This window comes from Littorina saxatilis, linkage group LG14 (assembly GCF_037325665.1).
Source record: "Littorina saxatilis isolate snail1 linkage group LG14, US_GU_Lsax_2.0, whole genome shotgun sequence".
Lineage (NCBI taxonomy): Eukaryota > Metazoa > Mollusca > Gastropoda > Littorinimorpha > Littorinidae > Littorina > Littorina saxatilis.
The window spans coordinates 17,346,554-17,369,121 of NC_090258.1; the positions used below are offsets into that span (position 1 = coordinate 17,346,554).

Here is a 22,568-nt window from a genome sequence, read left to right on the forward strand (position 1 = left end):
ATCTATTTAAAAAAAACACCAACCAAACAAACAAACAAATAGATGGAATATCTTTTTACATTTAGTCAAGTTTTGACTAAATGTTTTAACGTAGAGGGGGGAATCGAGACGAGGGTGTGGTGTATGTATGTGTGTGTGTGTGTGTGTGTGTGTGTGTGTGTGTGTGTGTGTGTGTGTGTGTGTGTGTGTGTAGAGCGATTTAGAGAAAACTACTAGACCGATCTTCATGAAATTTTACATGGGAGTTCCTGGGTATGATATCCCCAGATGGTTTTTTCATGTTTTTGATAAATGTCTTTGATGACGTCATATCCGGCTTTTCGTGAAAGTTGAGGCGGCACTGTCACGCTCTCATTTTTAAACCAAATTGGTTGAAATTTTGGTCAAGTAATCTTCGACAACGCCCGGACTTTGGTATTGCATTTCAGCTTGGAGGCTTACAAATTAATTAATGAGTTTGCTCATTAAAGTTGTCATTAAAATCGATTTTTCGCAAACAGATTTAAAATTGATTGCATCGTATTCTTCATGACATTCTGAATCTAAAATATATACATATGTCATGTTTACTCTTAAAATGTGATCACAATTAACGAAAATAGATTAATTAGTCTTACGATTAAAATTTAAGAAATCGATCCAAAAATGATTTCATCTTATTCTTTATCGTTTCCTGATTCCAAAAACATATAGATATGATAGGTTGTATTCAAAACAAGCTCAGAAAGTTAACACGAATACAGAAAAGCGCGCTTTCCTGCTTAGCACAATACGCTACCGCGCTATTCTGGCGTGTGCATATCACTGCGTTTTGCACGTGGGAGGTAAGCGATTTCCTTCTCGCGGGGATTGACAAAGCTGTACTGTCTTGGTGAAAGAAATACAGTGCGTTCAGTTTCATTCCGTGAGTTCGACAGCTTGACTAAATGTAGTAATTTCTCCTTACGCGACTTGTTTATTCTTACAGTAAACACTCTAATTCTGCACTATATATACTTCATGCATGGTTTAACAGCAAGTTTTTTTCTCAGTGATTTTGATAGTTCCAGGCGGCTCCTTTTTAATTGGTAAATCAAATATATATCTGGTTTTTTTAATTTTCATGATTGGAGAGCGCTTATGCTTTGCCAAAAAGAACTTTTCACTTTATCTATTAATAATCGGAACTTAATTTGACAAACCTTGGTATATTAGTCTACAGCTCGATAAAAAAATCGATTGCCATTTCCCCCCCCCATTAAAACCTCAAATCAAAGTTCAATTTCTTGGGTTACTCTTTAATTTACTCTTGCATGGTTTTGCTATATATTCAGCCTCTTTTAGAAACTAAGTATTGTCTTCATTTTCAACTCTCATTCATTATTTAAAGCCTATAAACAGTCCATTCAGTACAGAAGACGAAGATGATTGTTATTAATTTTGTTTTGATCTGAGTACGTATTTATTTTTACCCCTTGTTGACACTTCGTGTTATTTGAAGGCAATTGTTCCTAAACGGTTATAATTCGATGCGTGATTGGTCATTCATTCATTGCAACGAGTAATTGTATCGATATTGACATTTTGAATTCGGTTTGAAAAGAACTGTTTCTTCAATGGAATAACGCAATGCTAGATTGGCAATAATTAATGATTTGTTTGAAAAAATAATCGCCACCCTTTTTCAGAAATTTCAATTTTGAATTCATCGTTTTCTTCTGCGGTGCGAAAAGGTATAACCCGGTACATGATTGGCAATAATTAATGATTTGTTGGTGAAAATTATAGTAGTTCTTAAGCAGTTTGAATGTCCAAATTCGTTGCCTTCTTCTGTGTTGAAAAGGGTATAATTCAATGCGTGATTGGCAACAATTAATTATTTATTAAGAAGTACCACCCTTTGTGAGTTTGAGTGTTTGAATTCATTGTGTTGTTCTTTGCATGGCGCTCCCTTAGTGATCATTGATATTTATCTTCTTGTTATCGGAAAACAATGGCAAGTTTTTATTTATTTATTTATTTATTTATTTGGTGTTTAACGTCGTTTTCAACCACGAAGGTTATATCGCGACGAGGGAAAGGGGGGAAATGGGATAGGGGAAAGGGGGGAGATGGGATAGAGCCACTTGTTAAGTGTTTCTTGTTCACAAAAGCACTAATCAAAAAATTGCTCCAGGGGCTTGCAACGTAGTACAATATATGACCTTACTGGGAGAATGCAAGTTTCCAGTACAAAGGACTAAACATTTCTTACATACTGCTTGACTAAAATCTTTACAAACATTGACTATATTCTATACAAGAACCACTCAACAAGGGTAAAAGGAGAAACAGAATCCGTTAGTCGCCTCTTACGACATGCGGGGGGAAGAGAAATAAGGATGTGGAAAAGAAGACTTTTGGTAAGTGAAATAAAGGTGATGGATCCAGTCAGGTAGAAATAAGACAACAAGAAAAGAATTGGAAAACTGCAGGGAATAGTAGGGAGAGTTTTCTTGGAAGGAAATATAGGTGAAAGGACTGGTAAGGCAGAAATAAGACAAAAGAAGAGAAGTAAAGGGGTGGGGTAGCTCTGTGGAAACACTCCCGCCGCGTGAAGGCGACCCCATGGGAGCAACAATGGCAAGGCTTATCATCTTTTTCCAATAACTCATACTTTCATGCAGCAAGGAAATATTGATGAAAGTTAGCCACCCATGCATTATTTTTATTTCGCGTGAAAAATGTGATACCTTCTGGACAGATAATTGCTATATTCAAGGATAATCATTTTTCTTCCGACACCTCTATTAAGATTGAGGCTGAAAATATTGGTGATAATTGCAAACACAAAGGTTGTGGAGATAAAAAGAACGAATGCATACGGACACCTGCTTCCATGTATGAACACGTATTGTGTGCAGTTATATGATTTTCCCCTTTCTTGTCTGTCTTTTTGTATTCTTTTCATTTTGTTATATTTGTTTATCTTATTTTTTTAAGAATTAGTTGATCGTAGTCTCAAATCTTTAGATATTAAATCGAAAATGCCATCATGATTCGGTTTTTTTAATAAGATAATTTTTTTTTAATTTGAAGCTGATTTGGAATCAAACGGAGAACTGAGTGGAAGAGATAAATCATTCTGAAATACAATAACTTTAGATATTTTCTGTTTTCTCTTTTTGTTGTTTTTCGTTATTCTTTCATTTGAATTCTTTGTTCTTTTTATATTTAGTCAAGTTTTGACTAAATATTTTAACGTAGAGGGGGGAATCGAGACGAGGGTCGTGGTGTATGTGCGTGTGTGTGTCTGTCTGTGAGTGTGTGTAGAGCGATTCAGACTAAACTACTGGACCGATCTTTATGAAATTTGACATGAGAGTTCCTGGGTATGAAATCCCCGAACGTTTTTTTTCATTTTTTTTATAAATGTCTTTGATGACGTCATATCCGGCTTTTCGTGAAAGTTGAGGCGGCACTGTCACGCCCTCATTTTTCAACCAAATTGGTTGAAATTTTGGTCAGGTAATGTTCGACGAAGCCCGGACTTCGGTATTGCATTTCAGCTTGGTGGCTTAAAAATTAATTAATGACTTTGGTCATTAAAAATCTGAAAATTGTAAAAAAAAATAAAAATTTATAAAACGATCCAAATTTACGTTTATCTTATTCTCCATCATTTGCTGATTCCAAAAACATATAAATATGTTATATTCGGATTAAAAACAAGCTCTGAAAATTAAATATATAAAAATTATTATCAAAATTAAAGTTTCCAAATCAATTTAAAAACACTTTCATCTTATTCCTTGTCGGTTCCTGATTCCAAAAACATATACATATGATATGTTTGGATTAAAAACACGCTCAGAAAGTTAAAACGAAGAGAGGTACAGAAAAGCGTGCTATCCTTCTCAGCGCAAGAACTACCCCGCTCTTCTTGTCAATTTCACTGCCTTTGCCGTGCGCGGTGGACTGACGATGCTACGAGTATACGGTCTTGCTGCGTTGCATTGCGTTCAGTTTCATTCTGTGAGTTCGACAGCTACTTGACTAAATATTGTATTTTCGCCTTACGCGACTTGTTTACTTTTCTCTTTTGGGCAGAGAAAACAAAAAGAAAGACAATTCAAGAGTGGATATCATAGACTAGATGATTACCCACTTCGCCGGGTACCGGCTTTGCCGGGAAGAAGTAGAGCCAAATACCAGGCTGCGCATGGGACCCGGCTTTGCCGGGTGTACGCCGGCTTTGCCGGCGCACGAAGGAAAGGAGATAAACGCGCAAAACACTGGAGACCTTCTAAAAATAGTAACGTGCAGTGACCCTCTAAAAATAGTAACGTAGTAACAGGAATATGGATTGACGCCACACGGAGGAAGGGAGATAATCGCGGCTGAAAACACTGCAGAAGATAAGGAAGAGTTACTGGTAGTGGATCCCGACCCCCCCCCCCCCCCCAAAAAAAAAAAAAAAAAATCGGTTCAGCGCGCACAGCGCTGCGCGCTGAGAGCACGTGTTGAAATATCTCATCGATGAGGTTGTGTCCGGGGTGTAGCTGAATACGGTGTCCAAATTTGAAAAAGATCCACCGAGAACTTTGGCCGTGCATCGCGAACAGACAGACAGACAGACAGACACTAGTCGTATATATATATATAGATGACATGTCAAAATGTGCGGTCAATGGGTAATACGAAGCTGTAGAAAATCTCAAATGAAATACGCATTTTGTTGTAGACAGACAGACAGATAGACCGACAGAGGAACAGAGAGATGGTCCAATAGATATTCTGTTTTATTTGTTTAACAAAAGATTATGTGCTGTTAAATGTTTGGTAATTTTGTACATTTGTTGCGAACATGTGATGAGTGTATTCCACATTTGCATCATTTTGCAGATTTTTTAACTTTATTCTAATATTTATGTATTATTCAGATCCGTTACTCTGCGTTGCGCAAAGGAACATTTCCGGTCTGTAAGATGAACGGATGATGGGTGAAGTAACAGCTTAACTAACTACAATATTCCTCTGTGTGTGTGTGAGGGGGGGTTCTGTGTGTGTGTGCGAGAGAGTGTGTATATATGTGTGTGTGTGTGTGTGTGTGTGTGTGTGTGGTGTGTGTGTGTGTGTGTGACTGACTCCCTTCCCTCTCTCTCACTTTTTCTCCCATCCACACACTTCACCACCACCACCACCCTCCCCCCCCCCCCCCCACAACCTAAACACACACTCTCTCCCTCGATCGATTTCAGTTTCATACCTCCAATCGATCGCCTCAATCTAACACGTGTGTCGGAACAAACCTCGCCGGAAATGGCTACCGGATAAAGCCAGCATTGAAACCGTTTGCCGATTAACGCTGCTTTTGTCCCGTCTTAATTACAGGGAAGGTCATTATTTTATTCCCACTAATTGCTTGTATTGCGGGAGCGTTTGCTTTTGTGTTCCCAACTCGCACCCCGTGACACCGGTTTATTTGAGGTCTTGAACTGCGTGATATAAAGAGAAGGGAGGGAGGAGAGGGGGTAGGGGGGAGAAAAAATTGACTGTGCGAGTGTTTTTATTGTGTATCGTGTTTTCTTTGTATGTGAAGCCGTTCATAACCTGCCTGTTAGGTTGATAGGAGTGACACTGCTGTATTTTTTTAAACAAATGAAACAAGTCTGTTTTGGCCAGATTGTTTTGTTTACTGAAGTTTAAAAAAAAATTAATTAACATTTTCAATTAATTTTGTTGGTATGGTCGGTTTGAATTTACTTTAATTTGCATTCATTTACTTATTGTTTATTTCTGTACTTGTATTTTTTAAATGTGTGGTACAAACGCGTGCGCGTGAGTTGATGCACACACAGACAGAGAGAGAGAGAGACGGAGAGAGAGACGGAGAGAGAGAGATGAGAGAGAGAGAGAGAGAGAGAGAGAGAGAGAGAGAGAGAGAGAGAGAGAGAGAGAGACGGAGAGAGAGACGGAGAGAGAGAGATGAGAGAGAGGGAGAGAAAAAAAAGAGAGAGACACACACTCACAAACACACACACATACACACAATCACACAGTTACAGAGATACAGATAGAGACAGAGGGGGAGAGAGTTCTGCAACGTAGAGAGAGAGAGAGAGAGAGAGAGAGAGAGAGAGAGAGAGAGAGAGAGAGAGAGAGAGAGATAGAGAGAGAGAGAGAGCGAGAGAGAGAGATGAGAGAGAGAGAAAGAGAGAGACACACACTCACAAACACACACACATACACAAAATCACACAGTTACAGAGATACAGAGAGACAGAATCTTGCTCATCCTTCAAAGCTTGCATTTGGCAAACAGCTTCGTTACTTGTCAAGAGAATGTCCACTCCGTAACAACATACCGCACAACACTAGAACTTTGATCGTAAATACTCCAGTACATCCTCCACTCAGTCAAGGGGTAGCTTGCACAAGGATTGCGTGTGCGGCCGGCTCTTCTTGTCTTTGAAGATGCGGTCGCATGCATCTTCATCCACTGCAGCGTACTTCTCCATATGTTTCAGTGGACGGCCTTATCTATCATAGCGTCATTGTCGTGAGGTATTTGCATCTTCGGACTGATAGTCGGGTTCGTATTTGCATCTTCAAACTGATATGGGGGCTGGTTATTGCATCTTCGAACTGATATTGGGGTCGGCGTTTCGTTTCTTACCGCCTCTTTGAGAAACTAAGTTGTCTCGTTGTATACTTGGAATTTCTCAACCTCTTTCGACTAATAATTCACACGTGCGGTCGGTTTGGGTTTATCACCAGCAAGCGTTTCAATCATAATCATAAAAGGTATAGCCTAGCGGGATCGTGTTTGCACTTAAATCCCGGCCTTTTTGGTTTTATTGACTAAAGTTATCTGTCGGATTTGGAGAACTATTCTCCAGCTGCATTATCATGTAGTATATCCTGAAAGTAACAATTTATTGTGAAATCTCGCTGAATAAAATATAGAAAAATATTTTGACGGCTATTTGAATTTTGACTATACTTCGTTGAGTTTTATGTAGGCTTAAGAGAATGTTTTGTTTGGTCATTGTTTAATCTGAAAATTGACGATAAAACACGTGCCTTATTTCAAGATATGTGTAATATCCTCTCTCGGTTTTTGTTTTCTCTTAAAACTCTTCAGTGAAAATCCTAAAATCTATATTGAGCAGGCTGGATCTTTATATTGTTTCATGAACCCAGACTATTATTTTGTTGACTTTTCTGTCGGTTTGTTAACATAGTCATGGTATTATTGAAAACGTAATCAGACGAGCAAGCTTTGCTTTTTTTTGGCAGCGTCTTTGTTGGTTTCTTCCTGACTTCAATAACTTTACCTATCTTTTGGAAGTTTGTGCATGTATATTCTCAACACGCTTGTATATAATTTCTTTACGTTTATAACTTGTTGTATTTCTCACCCGTTTTTTCTGGTATGCACCTGCTTTCGCGCATACCCTCCCCCCCCCCCCCCAAAAAAAAAAAAAAATTAATTGCAAACACTTTAGGGGTAAAATTGGCTGATTGATTTGGCATTACATTTCTCTGTACTGCCTGCTCTTTTTTCCCCCTCTTTCACATGGCTTATTGTCCGTTCATAATACTCCTGTAATCTCTTTGAGTCGCCTTGTGGTGAGATATGTGTGCGTTATAAATTCTCGTATTATCATTATCATTATTATGTCTTCATAAAAATTAGCGCCCTCAGAACAAGCCAATAATGCTCGGATTTGCCTTGTATCTTGCAGCTCCTCCATTGATCGTTAGGTCTTTTCATTTCAAGTCTAGTTTCTGCTCATGATGTTCCTGTAACATTGTCTTCGAAACTATTGTCTTTTCAGAATGTCCTTTTCTCTGGAAGTCAGTTGTTTGTCAGTTTATCGTGGGTTCTTTCCTCTCTTTTGTTTGGTCTATTGTCTGTTCACAATGCTCGTGGTCGGGTTTCCACTGTGCGATTGAAAGAGACGAGAGACGGGCGGTGTCTTTGTGGTGTGTATGTGCATGTGTAAACGGTGCTTTATGAAATGATGATGTGCAGTCAAAGGTCAAAAGCCAGGATCAAGAGTTCATGCGATATCGAGTTATTACTATAATGATTGTGTCCATGATGCGAGGTTCATTAAATGGACTGTGAAGGTTAGGTTTATTATTGTGCCGATGGTAAAAGGAGAATAATTTGGTCGAATGAGACTTTATATGAATTGGCAGGTAAGTGAAACACTTTCCCACAATATGAATCACGTTAGTTTGTTTAAACATTTATTTATAGATTTATAGTAACAACCGTGGTGTGGGCATTAGCATTCGTACACGCATATATCATGCATTTACAATATCGCGTCCGCCACATTACTCGTTTGCCAGTTTCTAAGAGCACATTTATAAGTTTATTTTGTTGTGCTCCTTTATTATAACATTCAGTTATGGCTTTGTATTTACGCAACTGAATAAAAAAAACCCACTGTTTAAACAAAAATACACGCATACAGTCTTACAAATACAATATAATGACAAAGAAATTTTAAAAGAAATAGCGACCACAAGGCCAAACTTTCCGGTCCTTTCCCCTCCCCTCTCCTCCTCCCTCCTCCCCCCCCCCCCCCCCCCTTTTCCCCCTCCCCCTCTTCTCCGCAGCAAAATGAGCAATTGAAAGCGTGGGTCAGCTTGGTCCATTTAGCATGGTCATCCGACAAGCCACTTCGGACAGGTGCAGCTTGCCCCAGGGGCAGATAAGACCAGTGGCGAGTATAACCTCCCTCGAGACGTACATGTTTTGCCGCGGCATTTACCTCCCTTGACTTTGATCTCCCGGCTGTTGCGCATGTGCGGTGTAAGGTTTTATGGCGCGTCGGTGTTGTAGTGGATCTTGTTAGAGAGATGTTAGACGTTTGTGAAGGATCTTGTCAGCGCGAAAGGACACACAGCTTCAAGGTTTTACGCGTTGAAACAATACAGGAGTTGCTGTTGGGGAGGGCGGTGGGTTCTTGTGATCGTTGAGCGTGATTTATTGTTCAATTGAAATGAACGAGTCTGCCCGCTGTGCTGGCCGTAACACTTGCATGTTACTCGCATGTGTAGTGAGTGATATGGCTGTAAGCAATACAATAGAGGTGCGAGAGAAGAGAACAATAATTGCACTGATTTGGTGTTATTCGTTTAATTGAGATGAACGCGACATGCGACACAATTTGAAAATAATAGAACTTTTGAATCTGAAAAAAATAGCCGAGTTTATGAAGTCACCGACACTCGCTGCTCGGAAGGTTTAAAAATAAAAATAAAAATAAAAATACAAGATAGAGGCGGTTATTTAATAGCGTTTGTGAATGCTTAAATCCAAACCAAAATATGAGATTTAGAGATTTCTGTCTGCAAAGCTATAACATGGCATTGTATTGTATTATATCGTATCGTGTCGTATCGTGTCGTATTGTATTGTATTGTATTGTATTTTATAGTATTGTATTGTATTGTATTGTATTGTATTGTATTGTATTGTATTGTATTGTATTGTAGTGTAGTGTAGTGTAGTGTATTGTGGTGTATTGCAATGTACATGTATTGTATTGTATTGTATTGTATTGTATTGTATTGTATTGTATTGTATTGTATTGTCATTCATGTTTTCTGTTGCCCTCTAAATTTGCTCAACCAACTGATCCCAAAATGAACATAACCGCTCAATATTTTTTATTCAAAAATAAAATGAGCATAAAATTTACAATCTCTTGGGAAATCCCAGCAATATGCAACTTTTAACTCATTTCCCCCACATTTCAGTGTGTGCCAGTTAATTGCAAAGGTTAGTAGGTACGGATTGGATTTGCTATTTTAAAAGAATCGAATTGACAGTAAATTGTGGGCGGACAAAATTGTTAATAGTTTGTTTTTCCTGACTCTCTTTCGGCAAAAGAGCTCTATTGTTGCGCACAACACATCGCACTTGAATCAATTCGATTCACACGTGCCTGTACCCGTGCGACACCGGGGACCCATGCTGTGACGTATTGTGATCGTGTCGTCAAGGCTTACGTCACAAGAAACGACAGAAAACGACACGGGTTGTTCCTTATTCAAACAGTATCGTGCGCAGATAATTACGTGTTAGATTCTCTTGGCTTACCAGGCCTTCGGTGATGTCTTCGTTCAGGATTTCAATGGAAAGTCAGTTTTCAAAGGCCAAGGCATTTCTTCCGTGCAATTTTCGCCGCTGGATTAGACACGCGTACACGGATCGCTTTTTGTTGCCTGTGGTTTGAAAATTGAAAAGACTGGCAAGTGAAGCGCCCGATTTCTTTCACTTTGGGGGTGAGGCCTCGTAAATCTACGCCGGTTTTTCCTCAATGTGACACAAGTAGACCGGTAGTATTGTCAATGTCTGATCTGTTCCGTAGAAGAAGCTTTTCACTTTTGTGTTAGAGATTATTGGTTTACTTGCTCTTTTTGTGAAGAGTGACGGACTCGGAAGTTCGGAGAACAATTCGATCCGTGGCAGTTGTAAGAACGGCAGAGGATAGGTTTGATTGGCGAAGGAAAAGCCTTGTGAGAGTGAGAGTGGATGGATTTGTTTATGGGCTTTGGGTGGAGGTGGAGGGGGTGGGGGATTGGGAGGGAGTTGTTTGGGTGCGGTGTTGTTCTTAAAATGCGGGTATGGGAGAACACAAAACGAGGAGAGAAAAAAAGAGAGTAAATTGCCAAGGAGAATGAATTGTTGATATGAAGCATAAAATGGTCCAATCAATGTTTGGATTTTCCAGAATTTTCAAAACCACAGAGACTAATTATTATTTAGATCTCCAGATGGCACAATTGTGGGGGGGGGGGGGGGGATTGGCGGATACTTACAGGTTTACACTTACATTTTCTTGATCTCATGCCTCCATGTGTCGCAATTGTTTAAAATGATAAACAGGTTATATGTATGATAGCCTAGGTGATAATCTGCATTTTAAAATGCGAAATTGTAACCAAAATTGCATACTCAATAACTTTTGCGTTAAGGAGGGGGGGAGAGAGAGAGAGAGAGAGAGAGAAAGAGAGAGAGAGAGAGAGAGAGAGAGAGAGAGAGAGAGAGAGAGAGAGAGAGAGAGAGAGAGAGAGAGAGAGAGCATACGCCAATCTGCATTTTTGGGTTTACTTTTTTTATTATGAAGTCTTATATCGCGCGCGTATCTCCAGACTCGGACTCAAGGCGCAGGGATCTATTTATGCCGTGTGAGATGGAATTTTTTACACAATACATCACGCATTCACATCGACCAGCAGATCGCAGCCATTTCGGTGCATATTATTCGTCTACATATTATACAATCCAATTCATCACAGCCGGGTATCGTTAATAATATAACACGTCCATCGTTTGATATCATGCTGTAATTCGAATATGTTGAATGTCGTCATTTTTACGAGTGGCGTCATAACGTATTTCAATCGTATTCTGGAGAACGTGCGCCATTTTGAAAACCGGGACGCCATCTTATTATAGCGCTTTAATTGATTTCTACTGTGTGTTACTGACGTCATAGAGAGGGCGTCATAGCACTTGTCATAACACGACAAAAGTAGGGGTTTAGCCACCTGTGGGACGGTTTTGACAGGTCATAAAATGCTTAACGCCCCCTTCCTATCCCGTGTCTTGTTTAGTGTGAACAACCCGTAATTCCCCGAACAGACATAAGGAGGCGCGGGACATCGACACTTTGCGTGTATGCGGGATAAGGGTACTTGGGTGGAACCATTAAAGATACTGAGATGGACTGGTATTGGTGGGAACTTTTACATTGTATGGAATCTTGACTTAGATTACCAGCTACACTTTCAGTTTTGCTTCTTAAAGATACCCCTTTTACGTCTGAATCAGGGTCCAATATCGTGTATAGTTTCCACAAATACACGACTAGTTTCATCTTCAGTTTTGTGTTGTCGCCGTCTATATATAGTGTAAGTTTTGAGGTTGGACACGGGAGTGCGAATAGACCAACATCGGGATTTTTGTGTGTTTTGTTTTGGGTAAATTTTGGTAAAAGGACCAGTTGGCGGATGTTTGGCATTTCCGAAACTCCGGAGATCACTATTTCCTTCTCACACATGCATGCTTTTGCATCTTTTTCCCCCCCATACAATTTTAGGCCATTTTAAAAGTCACCTTTTTTCTTTCATTTTCGTGACCTCTTGCCTTGTAATGATCGATGTAAAGTGATCGAACTCGACCTCTTCAGCCAAACAAGCCATGACAAACCAACAACCCACGCTTGATTTCCAACCCGTACCCCTACTCCCCGTACGCTCTATTTCACCAATTCTCTCCTTGTTCGACACTGATTGAGGTCTTTCTTCGCCCCTCGGACCCCCAAACAAGTGGGAACAGTGGGTCATAAAAATCCCCAATAGCCTTCATAAAACTGTCGTTAGCACTTTGGTATTCGTTTAGCAAGGCTCGACTGAAGCGGGGACAGGGCTTGTTGTATTCGCCCACAATAATGAAAACAACTCGGCCTTGTTACTATCCGAGAAGAAGAATATCTTTGATGTTATTGAGGAGAGGGTATATGGTGCGTAGGGGGGGGGGGGGGGGGTGTTGGTGTGGAGGTTCGGGTGGGGGATGGGTGCATGGGTGGGTGTTTGGGGTAGGGTGTGAGATGAGGTGGGGTTCGGGTGTGTGTGTGTGTGTGTGTGTGTGTGTGTGTGTGATTGTTGAGGGGATGTGCCTATATGGAAACTGAGTATAATATATAGACTATTCCATATATACAACTCCATGTATGAATGAATGTACCAAATATATCAATCAATCAATATGAGGCTTATATCGCGCGTATTCCGTGGGTACAGTTCTAAGCGCAGGGATTTTTTTATTTTTTTATTTTATTTTATTTTATGCAATTTATATCGCGCACATATTCAAGGCGCAGGGATTTATTTATGCCGTGTGAGATGGAATTTTGTTACACAATACATCACGCATTCACATCGGCCAGCAGATCGCAGCCATTTCGGCGCATATCCTACTTTTCACGGCCTATTATTCCAATTCACACGGGTATTTTGGTGGACATTTTTATCTATGCCTATACAACTTTGCCAGGAAAGACCCTTTTGTCAATCGTGGGATCTTTAACGTGCACACCCCAATGTAGTGTACACGAAGGGACCTCGGTTTTTCGTCTCATCCGAAAGACTAGCACTTGAACCCACCACCTAGGTTAGGAAAGGGAGGAGAAAATTGCTAACGCCCTGACCCATGGTCGAACTCGCAACCTCTCGCTTCCGAGCGCAAGTGCGTTACCACTCGGCCACCCAGTCCACAATCTGTTCTACTACTGACTATTAACTTGGTAACTTTTACCGAGAAAGGTGTGCGGGGGTAGGGGGGTGTTCGCCGTAGAAAGGGATTGGAAGGGGTTGATGTCGTAAACAGACAGCTATATTCTCTATAGTCAAATAACACGGGTTGTAAAAATACACGTGTAAAACCTCTGACCGATGATAACAAAATTGCCTTTGCGGAGGTTGATAAGGGGAATAAAAGTGAAAGTAATTGCTAATACCGAAATGAGAGTGAATGTGCACGCCCGTAGATGTGCTTTCTTTCCTTTTATAGTTATTCCTTTCTTTTAGACAACAACAGTTTGGTACAGCTTTTATGCTTCAAGAGTTGTTTGAATGCGTCGGATCTGACTGAATGATACACGTTGTGTGCTTCACGTTTCTTTTTCGCTTTCCTTCTTTGTTCTTTCTGTCTTTATTGCTTTCTTTAATTTTAATTTTTCTTTCTTTCTTTCTTTCATTCTTTCTTTCTTTCAGTTTCTTTCTTTCTTTCAGTTTCTTTCTTTCAGTTTCTTTCTTTCTTTCTTTCTTTCAGTTTCTTTCTTTCTTTCAGTTTCTTTCTTTCAGTTTCTTTCTTTCTTTCTTTCTTTCAGTTTCTTTCTTTCTTTCAGTTTCTTTCTTTCAGTTTCTTTCTTTCTTTCAGTTTCTTTCTTTCAGTTTCTTTCTTTCTTTCTTTCTTTCAGTTTCTTTCTTTCTTTCAGTTTCTTTCTTTCAGTTTCTTTCTTTCAGTTTCTTTCTTTCTTTCTTTCTTTCTTTCAGTTTCTTTCTTTCTTTCAGTTTCTTTCTTTCTTTCTTTCTTTCAGTTTCTTTCTTTCTTTCAGTTTCTTTCTTTCTTTTTTTCTTTCTTTCAGTTTCTTTCTTTTTTTCAGTTTCTTTTTTTCTTTCTTTCTTTTAGTTTCTTTCTTAGTGTTCTATCTCTCTTCCGTTCGTTCGACTTCATTTCTCCCTTTCTTTCCTTCTTTCTTTCCTTCTTTCTCATCCACCCTTTGTCATCCACCGTGTCATCCACCCTGTGTCATGCACCCTGTGTCATCCACCCTGTGTCATCCACCCTGTGTCATGCTATCACGACACAGACAGCACGACCCAGCAGGAGAAATAAAAGTAGAAACACTGGCATTATCGAAACATTGCGAGTCTCTCTGATGCCGCACTGCTGCTGCTTCTGCGAATGCATTTGCATAAGTGGGCGTGGCCGAAGTCCGCCGCAGCCAATATGTTTTTGTTATGCACTGAGGTGTTTCCACATAGATCGCGCGTGTGAGCTCTGTGCTTGTACAGTACGCCCTCCCCCTAAATGATTTTACATGACATTTGAACGTGTTTTTTCCCCCATTCCCATATTCTCTGAATGCTGTAAACAAAATGTAATCTATAACTAATACAAAACTCCCCAATTCTCAGAATGCTGTTAACAAAATCTAATCTATAACTAAAACGAATCTCCCACATTCTCAGAATACTGTAAACGAAATCTAATCTATAACTAAAACGAATCTCCCACATTCTCAGAATACTGTAAACGAAATGTAATCTATAACTAATACGAATTTGTGTCGTGCTTGCAGACGTTTCACCAGAAGACGACCAGTCCAGGCGGTACCGCACGGCCTTCACCAGGGAACAGATCGGGAGGCTGGAGAAGGAGTTCATGAAAGAGAACTATGTGTCCAGACCCAAACGCTGTGAGCTGGCTGCCTCCCTCGGCTTGGCTGAGTCCACTATCAAGGTCAGTGAAAGACCTTGAGAAATTGACGCAATAAACATAACTGCTAATTAAAATCTCAATTCATTTCTCTATGTCAACTATTTGATAACCTGATTACAGTATGACTTTTGAGACATTTGAAGGGCTTTTAAAATTTTGAAATTGAACAAGATATAAAATAAAACAAATTTCAGGCATTTTCGTGAATTAATTAATTATTTAATGATATAATCATGCATCACACTTATGAAACATTAGGGTTATATAATCCAATAATAATTTCAGTTACTTATTTAAATGGAATGGACTTTTAAAATGAAGGCTTATTTACAGACTTGAATCCAAAAAGCTAATTGTGTGCCTGTGAGACACAGACTGTTAAAAACAAGAGAGAGATAACACAATTGTCAATTAGTTTGCATTTAAAGGTTTCTTCAGGACCAAAGTATTTCTTGTTACAATTTGTGATCTCATGCCTAAACATTAAGAAATTGTCGCAATAAACATAAACGCTTACAAAAAATCTCAATTAATTTCTCTATGTTCTTGAACAGGTGTGGTTCCAGAATCGCAGAATGAAAGACAAGCGACAAAGGATGGCTCTGACCTGGCCCTACGGCATCCCAGACCCTCATCTCTACGCCTACATCGCTTCTGTCGCCGCCGCCAACCCCTACGCTTTCGAACTCGCTCCCCGCAACCCGAATCCGCTGAGCTACTACCCAGCTGCCATGGGGCTCGGCGGGTTGGGCTCCCCTCATCTAGGGGCGCTGGGTGGTTCCCACCCGGCTTTGGGAGCGTTGGGAGCCCACGGAAACCCGGCACATCAGTTCTCTCCGCAAGCCATGAGACCCACGTCGGCGTCAGACCTGCTGATGGCTGCTGCTGCTACCCGAGGCCCGCTGTCCATGTCGTCTGCTTCCATGCTGGGCTGTCCCCCTGGGGCCTATCTGGGGTCTGTGGACCCTGTTCATCTCAGGTCTTCTCCATACCATTCTGCTCGTTTTCCTTCGCATCCTCTACGCTACGATGCGCCCTCCCCCTCCCCCTCTTCCTCTCCTCGCTCTCCGACGGCCTCTAGAGTTGCTGCTTCCGTTAGTCCTCCTACGACCTTGAACTCTTCTCGCGGAAGTCCTTACTCCTCGTATGACTCCGCCCACGCGCAGTCTAGGACCTCAGTTCCGGTGAGCAAAAGCAGCAGGGGTAGTAACTCTACAGCCCCCAACGGACTCTTCAGACCTTTCCAGTCAGAAGTAGAGAAGAGCTAACGACAAAAAGTATCTCATCTTGTAATCTTTCGTCTGTGCTTTTCTTTCATTTGACTGTCTTTTTGACGAAAAAATAGAGTGATATCTGAACTTATACAGGGTATTAGTCTTTGATACAAGTGACGTCGATAAGACACTGTCAGTGCTACCCGTCAGACCTTGTGCGACAGACGTGGAGAAAAGTTAATGACAGCACGTGTCTTATTTCTCTGTCTTCATGACTTCTTCGTGTTCTTTTGAAGCTGATCCGAACTTGAACGACATGACCAAGAAAAGTGACTTCGAAAAGCGTCTGTCTGTGGACTCCTCAGATCTCTACGTTTCAAAACTTGTGAAGCGGAGCAGGCTTCAGACAAAACTGTCCTCACTTTTCTGTTCCTTATCTATTCCTTTTAATTCTTTCTTTTCATTGCTAATCAAAAGATGTGTCACCTTCCAAGTGACTTTATTAGTAAAAACTTGTCAATGGACACAGCACTTAGACAGCGAAACTCAGATTCAATGCCATTAGAAAGACACCAGGTTACACAAAACTGTGCAATAAAAAAAAACTATATTGGACTGCCAATGACACAAGTGAATTTTAACAGTGATAAAATAGTGTGTCCTTCGATACTGAATGTATCACACAATCACGGACAGCTCGAGTAATCTTTTGGACAAGTGGACCATGACATGGTTTTGAGTGTTGTGGACATCATCAGACAAGAGTAGACAATCACTGTGGTTTATGTGAAGGTGTGCTGCTTTGTGATGGGAACGAATGCGACCTGCATTGTGTCTGACGTGAATTTGAGAGTGTGTTTTTTCTGGTCTATACTTCTTCAGGAAGAACGAACTTCCTTTTTAGGTAGTTACTGTATGTACAACTCATTACACATGAACTGGCGAAATTACATATATACAATTTGACGGTTGTTTGGTTACACACGTGTGTATGTGTGTGTGTGTGTGTGTGTGTGTGTGTGTGTGTGTGTGTGTGTGTGTGTGTGTGTGTGTGTGTGTGTGTGTGTGTGTGTCATTATAGAAATCTTTTCAAGTATTCAAATTCTATTCATACGTTTTTCTATCTCATCATCAATATTAGCCTATGCCCTTCATTGCATTATTTCTGCCTTGTGACATCAAACTGAACTGACATAAGAATGTGTTTGTGCCCTGAATTAGAAGAGATTTGATTTGTGACAGATACATCGAGGGATATCTTATTTTACTTTTATATATGTTATTACAATTCTTGTATGAAGAGCTCCTTCTTTTGTAAAACACATCCTCTGTTTGATCTCGTGAAAATGAACTCTGTGTTTGTTGCGGTGAGTATTCTATGATATTGGACCAGATTTTGTGTTGGTCATCAGTGACGACATTATCAGTGACGACATTATTTCTCTGAACTTTGAACTGTTGCATGTGTATACAACTAGTCGAGTCACATGCAGTGTGTGTGTGTGTGTGTGTGTGTGTGTGTGTGTGTGTGTGTGGATGTTAGTTTGGGGTGGGGGGGGGGGGGGGGGGCAGAGTTGCAAAGAACAGTTGAGCAATCTATTATCAAAACAGAACTTTACGGTTGTTTTTGAATGTGAGCAGTACAATGACACATTTTTAAAACGTCCATGACAGGCGGATTGTGTGCTTTTGCTGACATAATTGTAATTTATGAATGTTTCTTTTGATTCTTTGTATTTGTTTGAAGAACACATGTTGTATTAAGGAAGAAAACTGTGAAATATTACATGGAATTTTGAAGATATATATATAACAACATTGTTTTTGAATTTGTACGGACAACCCAATCCCCTCTTTTTTCTGGGGTGTAACGATTTTATCCTTGTTTGCATGTCTGCCAGTCCCTCTCTCCCCCCCCCCCTCTCTCTCTCTCTCTCTCTCTCTCTCTCTCTCTCTCTCTCTCCCTCCCTTTCCCCCCTCTCTCTCTCTCCCTCCCTCTCTCTCTCTCTCTCTCGTTCCCTCTCTCTCTCTCGTTCCCTCTCTCTCTCTCTTTCTCTCTCGCTCTCTCCCTCTCTCTCTCGCTCTCTCCCTCTCTCTCTCTCTGTGTCCCTCCCTCTCTCTCTCTCCCTCTCTTTCTCTGCACATGTGTGTGTGTGTGTGTGTGTGTGTGTGTGTGTGTGTGTGTGTGTGTGTGTGTGTGTCATCATTTTGCGACTACAAATAATATGATAAGGTAAAAATGTTGCACACACACACACACACACACACACACACACACACACACACACACACACACACACACACACAAATACACACTCACAAACGGATTCGTTTTATCTATCTTGCTTTTCAAAAAATCAAGCCTCTAAACGCATCACCAATATATCTAAGAATTCAATTGAGAAGGTACGAGATTTAACCAAAACAGCAATGTTAGCTAAATAATCTGTCCAATATTTGTAATTTCGCAAATCGATTTACAGTATGAGGCTTAAGATGATTCTTTGTATACGATCCAAAAACCTCAACATGTCAAAACATAACAACACAAATCAACAATATATATATTAGTTCTTACCTGCATAATTGGTAACTCTACAGCGTGTTGATGTGCCTTTTCCACAAACGCTGTCAAATACAATTCAGCTCACAGCACGACCACTGGTGATATGTGAGAATGTATCTTTTTTTTTTTTTTTACACGTTTTTATTTCTTTTTGGTACACGACATCAACATCAGACAGCAACATAAAATAACATCAACCATACAAAGCTATGCATCTTAAAAAAATTTTTTTTATCTTGCCGGAGAAAAAGGATCCTTTTCCTATACAGCCTACCAGATACGCCGACCGCAACACAGTTATGTTAAAAATGGTGTCGGCTAATTGCTTCTTAGAAAGTGAAGAAAAGCGAAGACATGAATGAAGTTCGGAGAAACTGAGTTATCGTCTTTATTGTTCCTACCTTTTGCCATCTCTGAGGTATGGCGACCACAGACACACACACACACACACTGACTTACATCCATTCTTATATAGCCCGGCTTCGCGAGTTACCTCCATTCCGTGAATAACAAAGAAAGAGTTACCTCCCTTTAAATCTAGAACCTTCCTAAAAATTCTAGCTCATTGCTAAATCAGTTACTACCACCAACATCATTTTACCGTTTATTGTTAATGATGATGTAGGGCTAGTGGGAGTGGTAGTTGTGGAGTCGGCGGTGGTGGTGGGAATGGGGGTGGTGGTGGTGGGGGGGTCGGATCTGAGGATTGAAAGGGGGGGGGGGGGGGGCAAGTTTACTTTTTTTTTTAGAGGAGCCAAGCCACAACTAAAAGTTTCTCTCATCGGGGTGGGGGGGGGGGGGGGGGGGCAGGCGGAGGAGGATTGGAGGGCTGGCAGCGCAGCGGCGTCGGCAGCGGCGGTGGTGGTCAGGTGCACATCTTCACAGTCACAGGAGTGCACATGCACGACATCGTCTTCCTGCCCCCTCCCTTCTCGGAAGGACTAGCTGTAAGAAAGGACCATATGGACCTAATGCTATCATCCCTCGGTAATAAAGTTTTCGAGTTCGAGTTCGAGTTCGAGCTTTGGCGATCACAGACAGAGAGACACACACACACACACAGAGACAGACAGACACTCTCTTTTATTTATATGTATAGATAGATAAGTTAAAGCTCCGTCCATCCATGGTATCGCGTGATATTTTTTGTTGAGACTGGGTCAATGACTATGATGACGTCACTCGAGGCTCTGCCGTGAGTGACGTCATTATATTCTTTCACCCCGTCGAGACAAAAAATATCGCGGATGGACGGAGCTGTAAAGTATATATGGCATGACCAAAGTAAGGAGAATTTGTCATGGGATGTGGAAACAAAGCATGGGAAATTCACCATGGGCAGCATAATCAACGCAAGCCTAGAAGTTGTAGCACTATATTTTGTTTCAGTCTTGGCAAGGCCAGTTTTGGCCGGAAAAGACATCATGAATTCATTCGCCCTGCTGAGACAAAATACCAATTCCATGGATGAAAACGTATATATATCCCGTGACGCATCAAAGCTAAATTTTGTTTTGAAATGTCTTCACAACGTACAGATAATTTATAACGGCATAATCGTCATCACAAGACAGGAAAAACGCATACTTTGTTTGTCGTCTGCTACAAATCTAGTCTTGTTGGTTGACGGAGTGAATAGAAGCTTCAATCGTACCTTCACCAACCGGAATAAATGCTCAGTCCGCTGTCATTTCGCAACTGAACATTGTTTTGTTTTCTTTAACTTTATGGTTAACATTGAAACGCAAACCAAAAGAGTGTTTCAGCTGTTTCAAGACACAGGCTCAGCTACATCTTGTGAGTTGCTTTTCAGTCTAAAATGACACCGGAAGCGAAAAAAATTGTCGCGCATACTGTCACAAAAAGCCGTCATGACAAAGTTACACGCAAAACAAAAGAGACTTTGAGTTTGACGTCATTTATTTTTGTTCGGACTTTTCCGTCTGTTCCTAGCTTGTCAGTGAAGACTTGACGTGAGTAAGCTTACCCAAAACGTCTTTTAGTTCTCTGTTCGCATTGCAGCTGTGAAATAATCAGTCTTGTGTCTCGGTCGTGTAGGTACAGAGTTAGCTTCTGCAATCGTTGTGTTCGTGTTGATGACGGCTTCGTAAGACAAATCAGCGAATCTATCGTGTGGAAGACATTTCTGTACAAAACACCGAACCCAACAGGAGGCTGTATTGATGCGTTTGCAATTTTCTGAAGAAATAAACTGCATGTGGTTAATTTCATCCGTTTAATGCTTGTCGAAACGAGCCATAAGGCTTTAGAATAAAAGATTTCACGTATTGCTTGGCCATCTGATCACAGATGAGGTCGCAATTTGTAGGTTGAATCTATAAATCGGCCAGAGATAGATCTGCATTTCTGGTACGACCTTCCAGATTATCAACAGCGGGTTCATGGTCGGAATCAAGAGGTCAAATTTGCGTGGCTCCCAATCATTTCATAAAAGATTTCCTTTTTATATTTAGTCAAGTTTTGACTAAATATTTTAACATCGAGGGGGAATCGAAACGAGGGTCGTGGTGTATGTGCGTGTGTGTGTGTGTGTGTGTGTGTGTGTCTGTGTGTGTGTGTGTGTGTAGAGCGATTCAGACTAAACTACTGGACCGATCTTTATGAAATTTGACATGAGAGTTCCTGGGTATGAAATCCCCGAACGTTTTTTTCATTTTTTTGATAAATGTCTTTGATGACGTCATATCCGGCTTTTCGTGAAAGTTGAGGCGGCACTGTCACGCCCTCATTTTTCAACCAAATTGGTTCAAATTTTGGTCAAGTAATCTTCGACGAAGCCCGGGGTTCGGTATTGCATTTCAGCTTGGTGGCTTAAAAATTAATTAATGACTTTGGTCATTAAAAATCGGAAAATTGTAAAAAAAAATAAAAATGTATAAAACGATCCAAATTTACGTTTATCTTATTCTCCATCATTTGCTGATTCCAAAAACATATAAATATGTTATATTCAGATTAAAAACAAGCTCTGAAAATTAAATATATAAAAATTATTATCAAAATTAAATTGTCCAAATCAATTTAAAAACACTTTCATCTTATTCCTTGTCGGTTCCTGATTCCAAAAACATATAGATATGATATGTTTGGATTAAAAACACGCTCAGAAAGTTAAAACAAAGAGAGGTACAGAAAAGCGTGCTATCCTTCTTAGCGCAACTACTACCCCGCTCTTCTTGTCAATTTCACTGCCTTTGCCATGAGCGGTGGCCTGACGATGCTACGAGTAAAATGGCATTGCGTTCAGTTTCATTCTGTGAGTTCGACAGCTACTTGACTAAATATTGTATTTTCGCCTTACGCGACTTGTTACATTTAGTCAAGTTTTGACTAAATGTTTTAACGTAGAGGGAGGAATCGAGACGAGGGTGTGGTGTATGTTTGTGTGTCTGTCTGTCTGTCTGTCTGTCTGTCTGTCTGTGCGTGTGTGTGTGTAGAGCGATTCAGACTAGACTACTGGACCAATCTTTATGAAATTTTACATGAGAGTTCCTGGGAATGATATCCCCGGACTTTTTTTCTTTTTTTCGATAAATGTCTTTGATGACGTCATATCCGGCTTTTTGTAAAAGTTGAGGCGGCACTGTCACACCCTCATTTTTCAATCAAATTGATTGAAATTTTGGCCGAGCAATCTTCGACGAAGGCCGGACTTCGGTATTGCATTTCAGCTTGGTGGCTTAAAAATTAATTAATGACTTTGGTCATTAAAAATCTGAAAATTGTAAAAAAAAAATTTTTTTTATAAAACGATCCAAATTTACGTTCATCT

The 22,568-nt window shown here is 40.4% G+C and overlaps 1 protein-coding gene across 1 annotated transcript in view; it reads left to right on the top strand.

The window, feature by feature from the left end:
- The window catches only part of LOC138947256 (segmentation protein even-skipped-like), a 20,512-nt gene extending 2,755 nt beyond the window's left edge, over positions 1-17,757 (top strand). The window contains exons 2-3 of the mRNA XM_070318696.1: positions 14,856-15,016; positions 15,550-17,757. Of these exons, the coding sequence (XP_070174797.1) occupies positions 14,856-15,016; positions 15,550-16,263 (875 nt within the window). The 3' untranslated portion in view covers positions 16,264-17,757. The remainder of the gene's footprint in view (positions 1-14,855; positions 15,017-15,549) is intronic.
- The last annotated feature ends 4,811 nt before the right edge of the window (positions 17,758-22,568 follow it).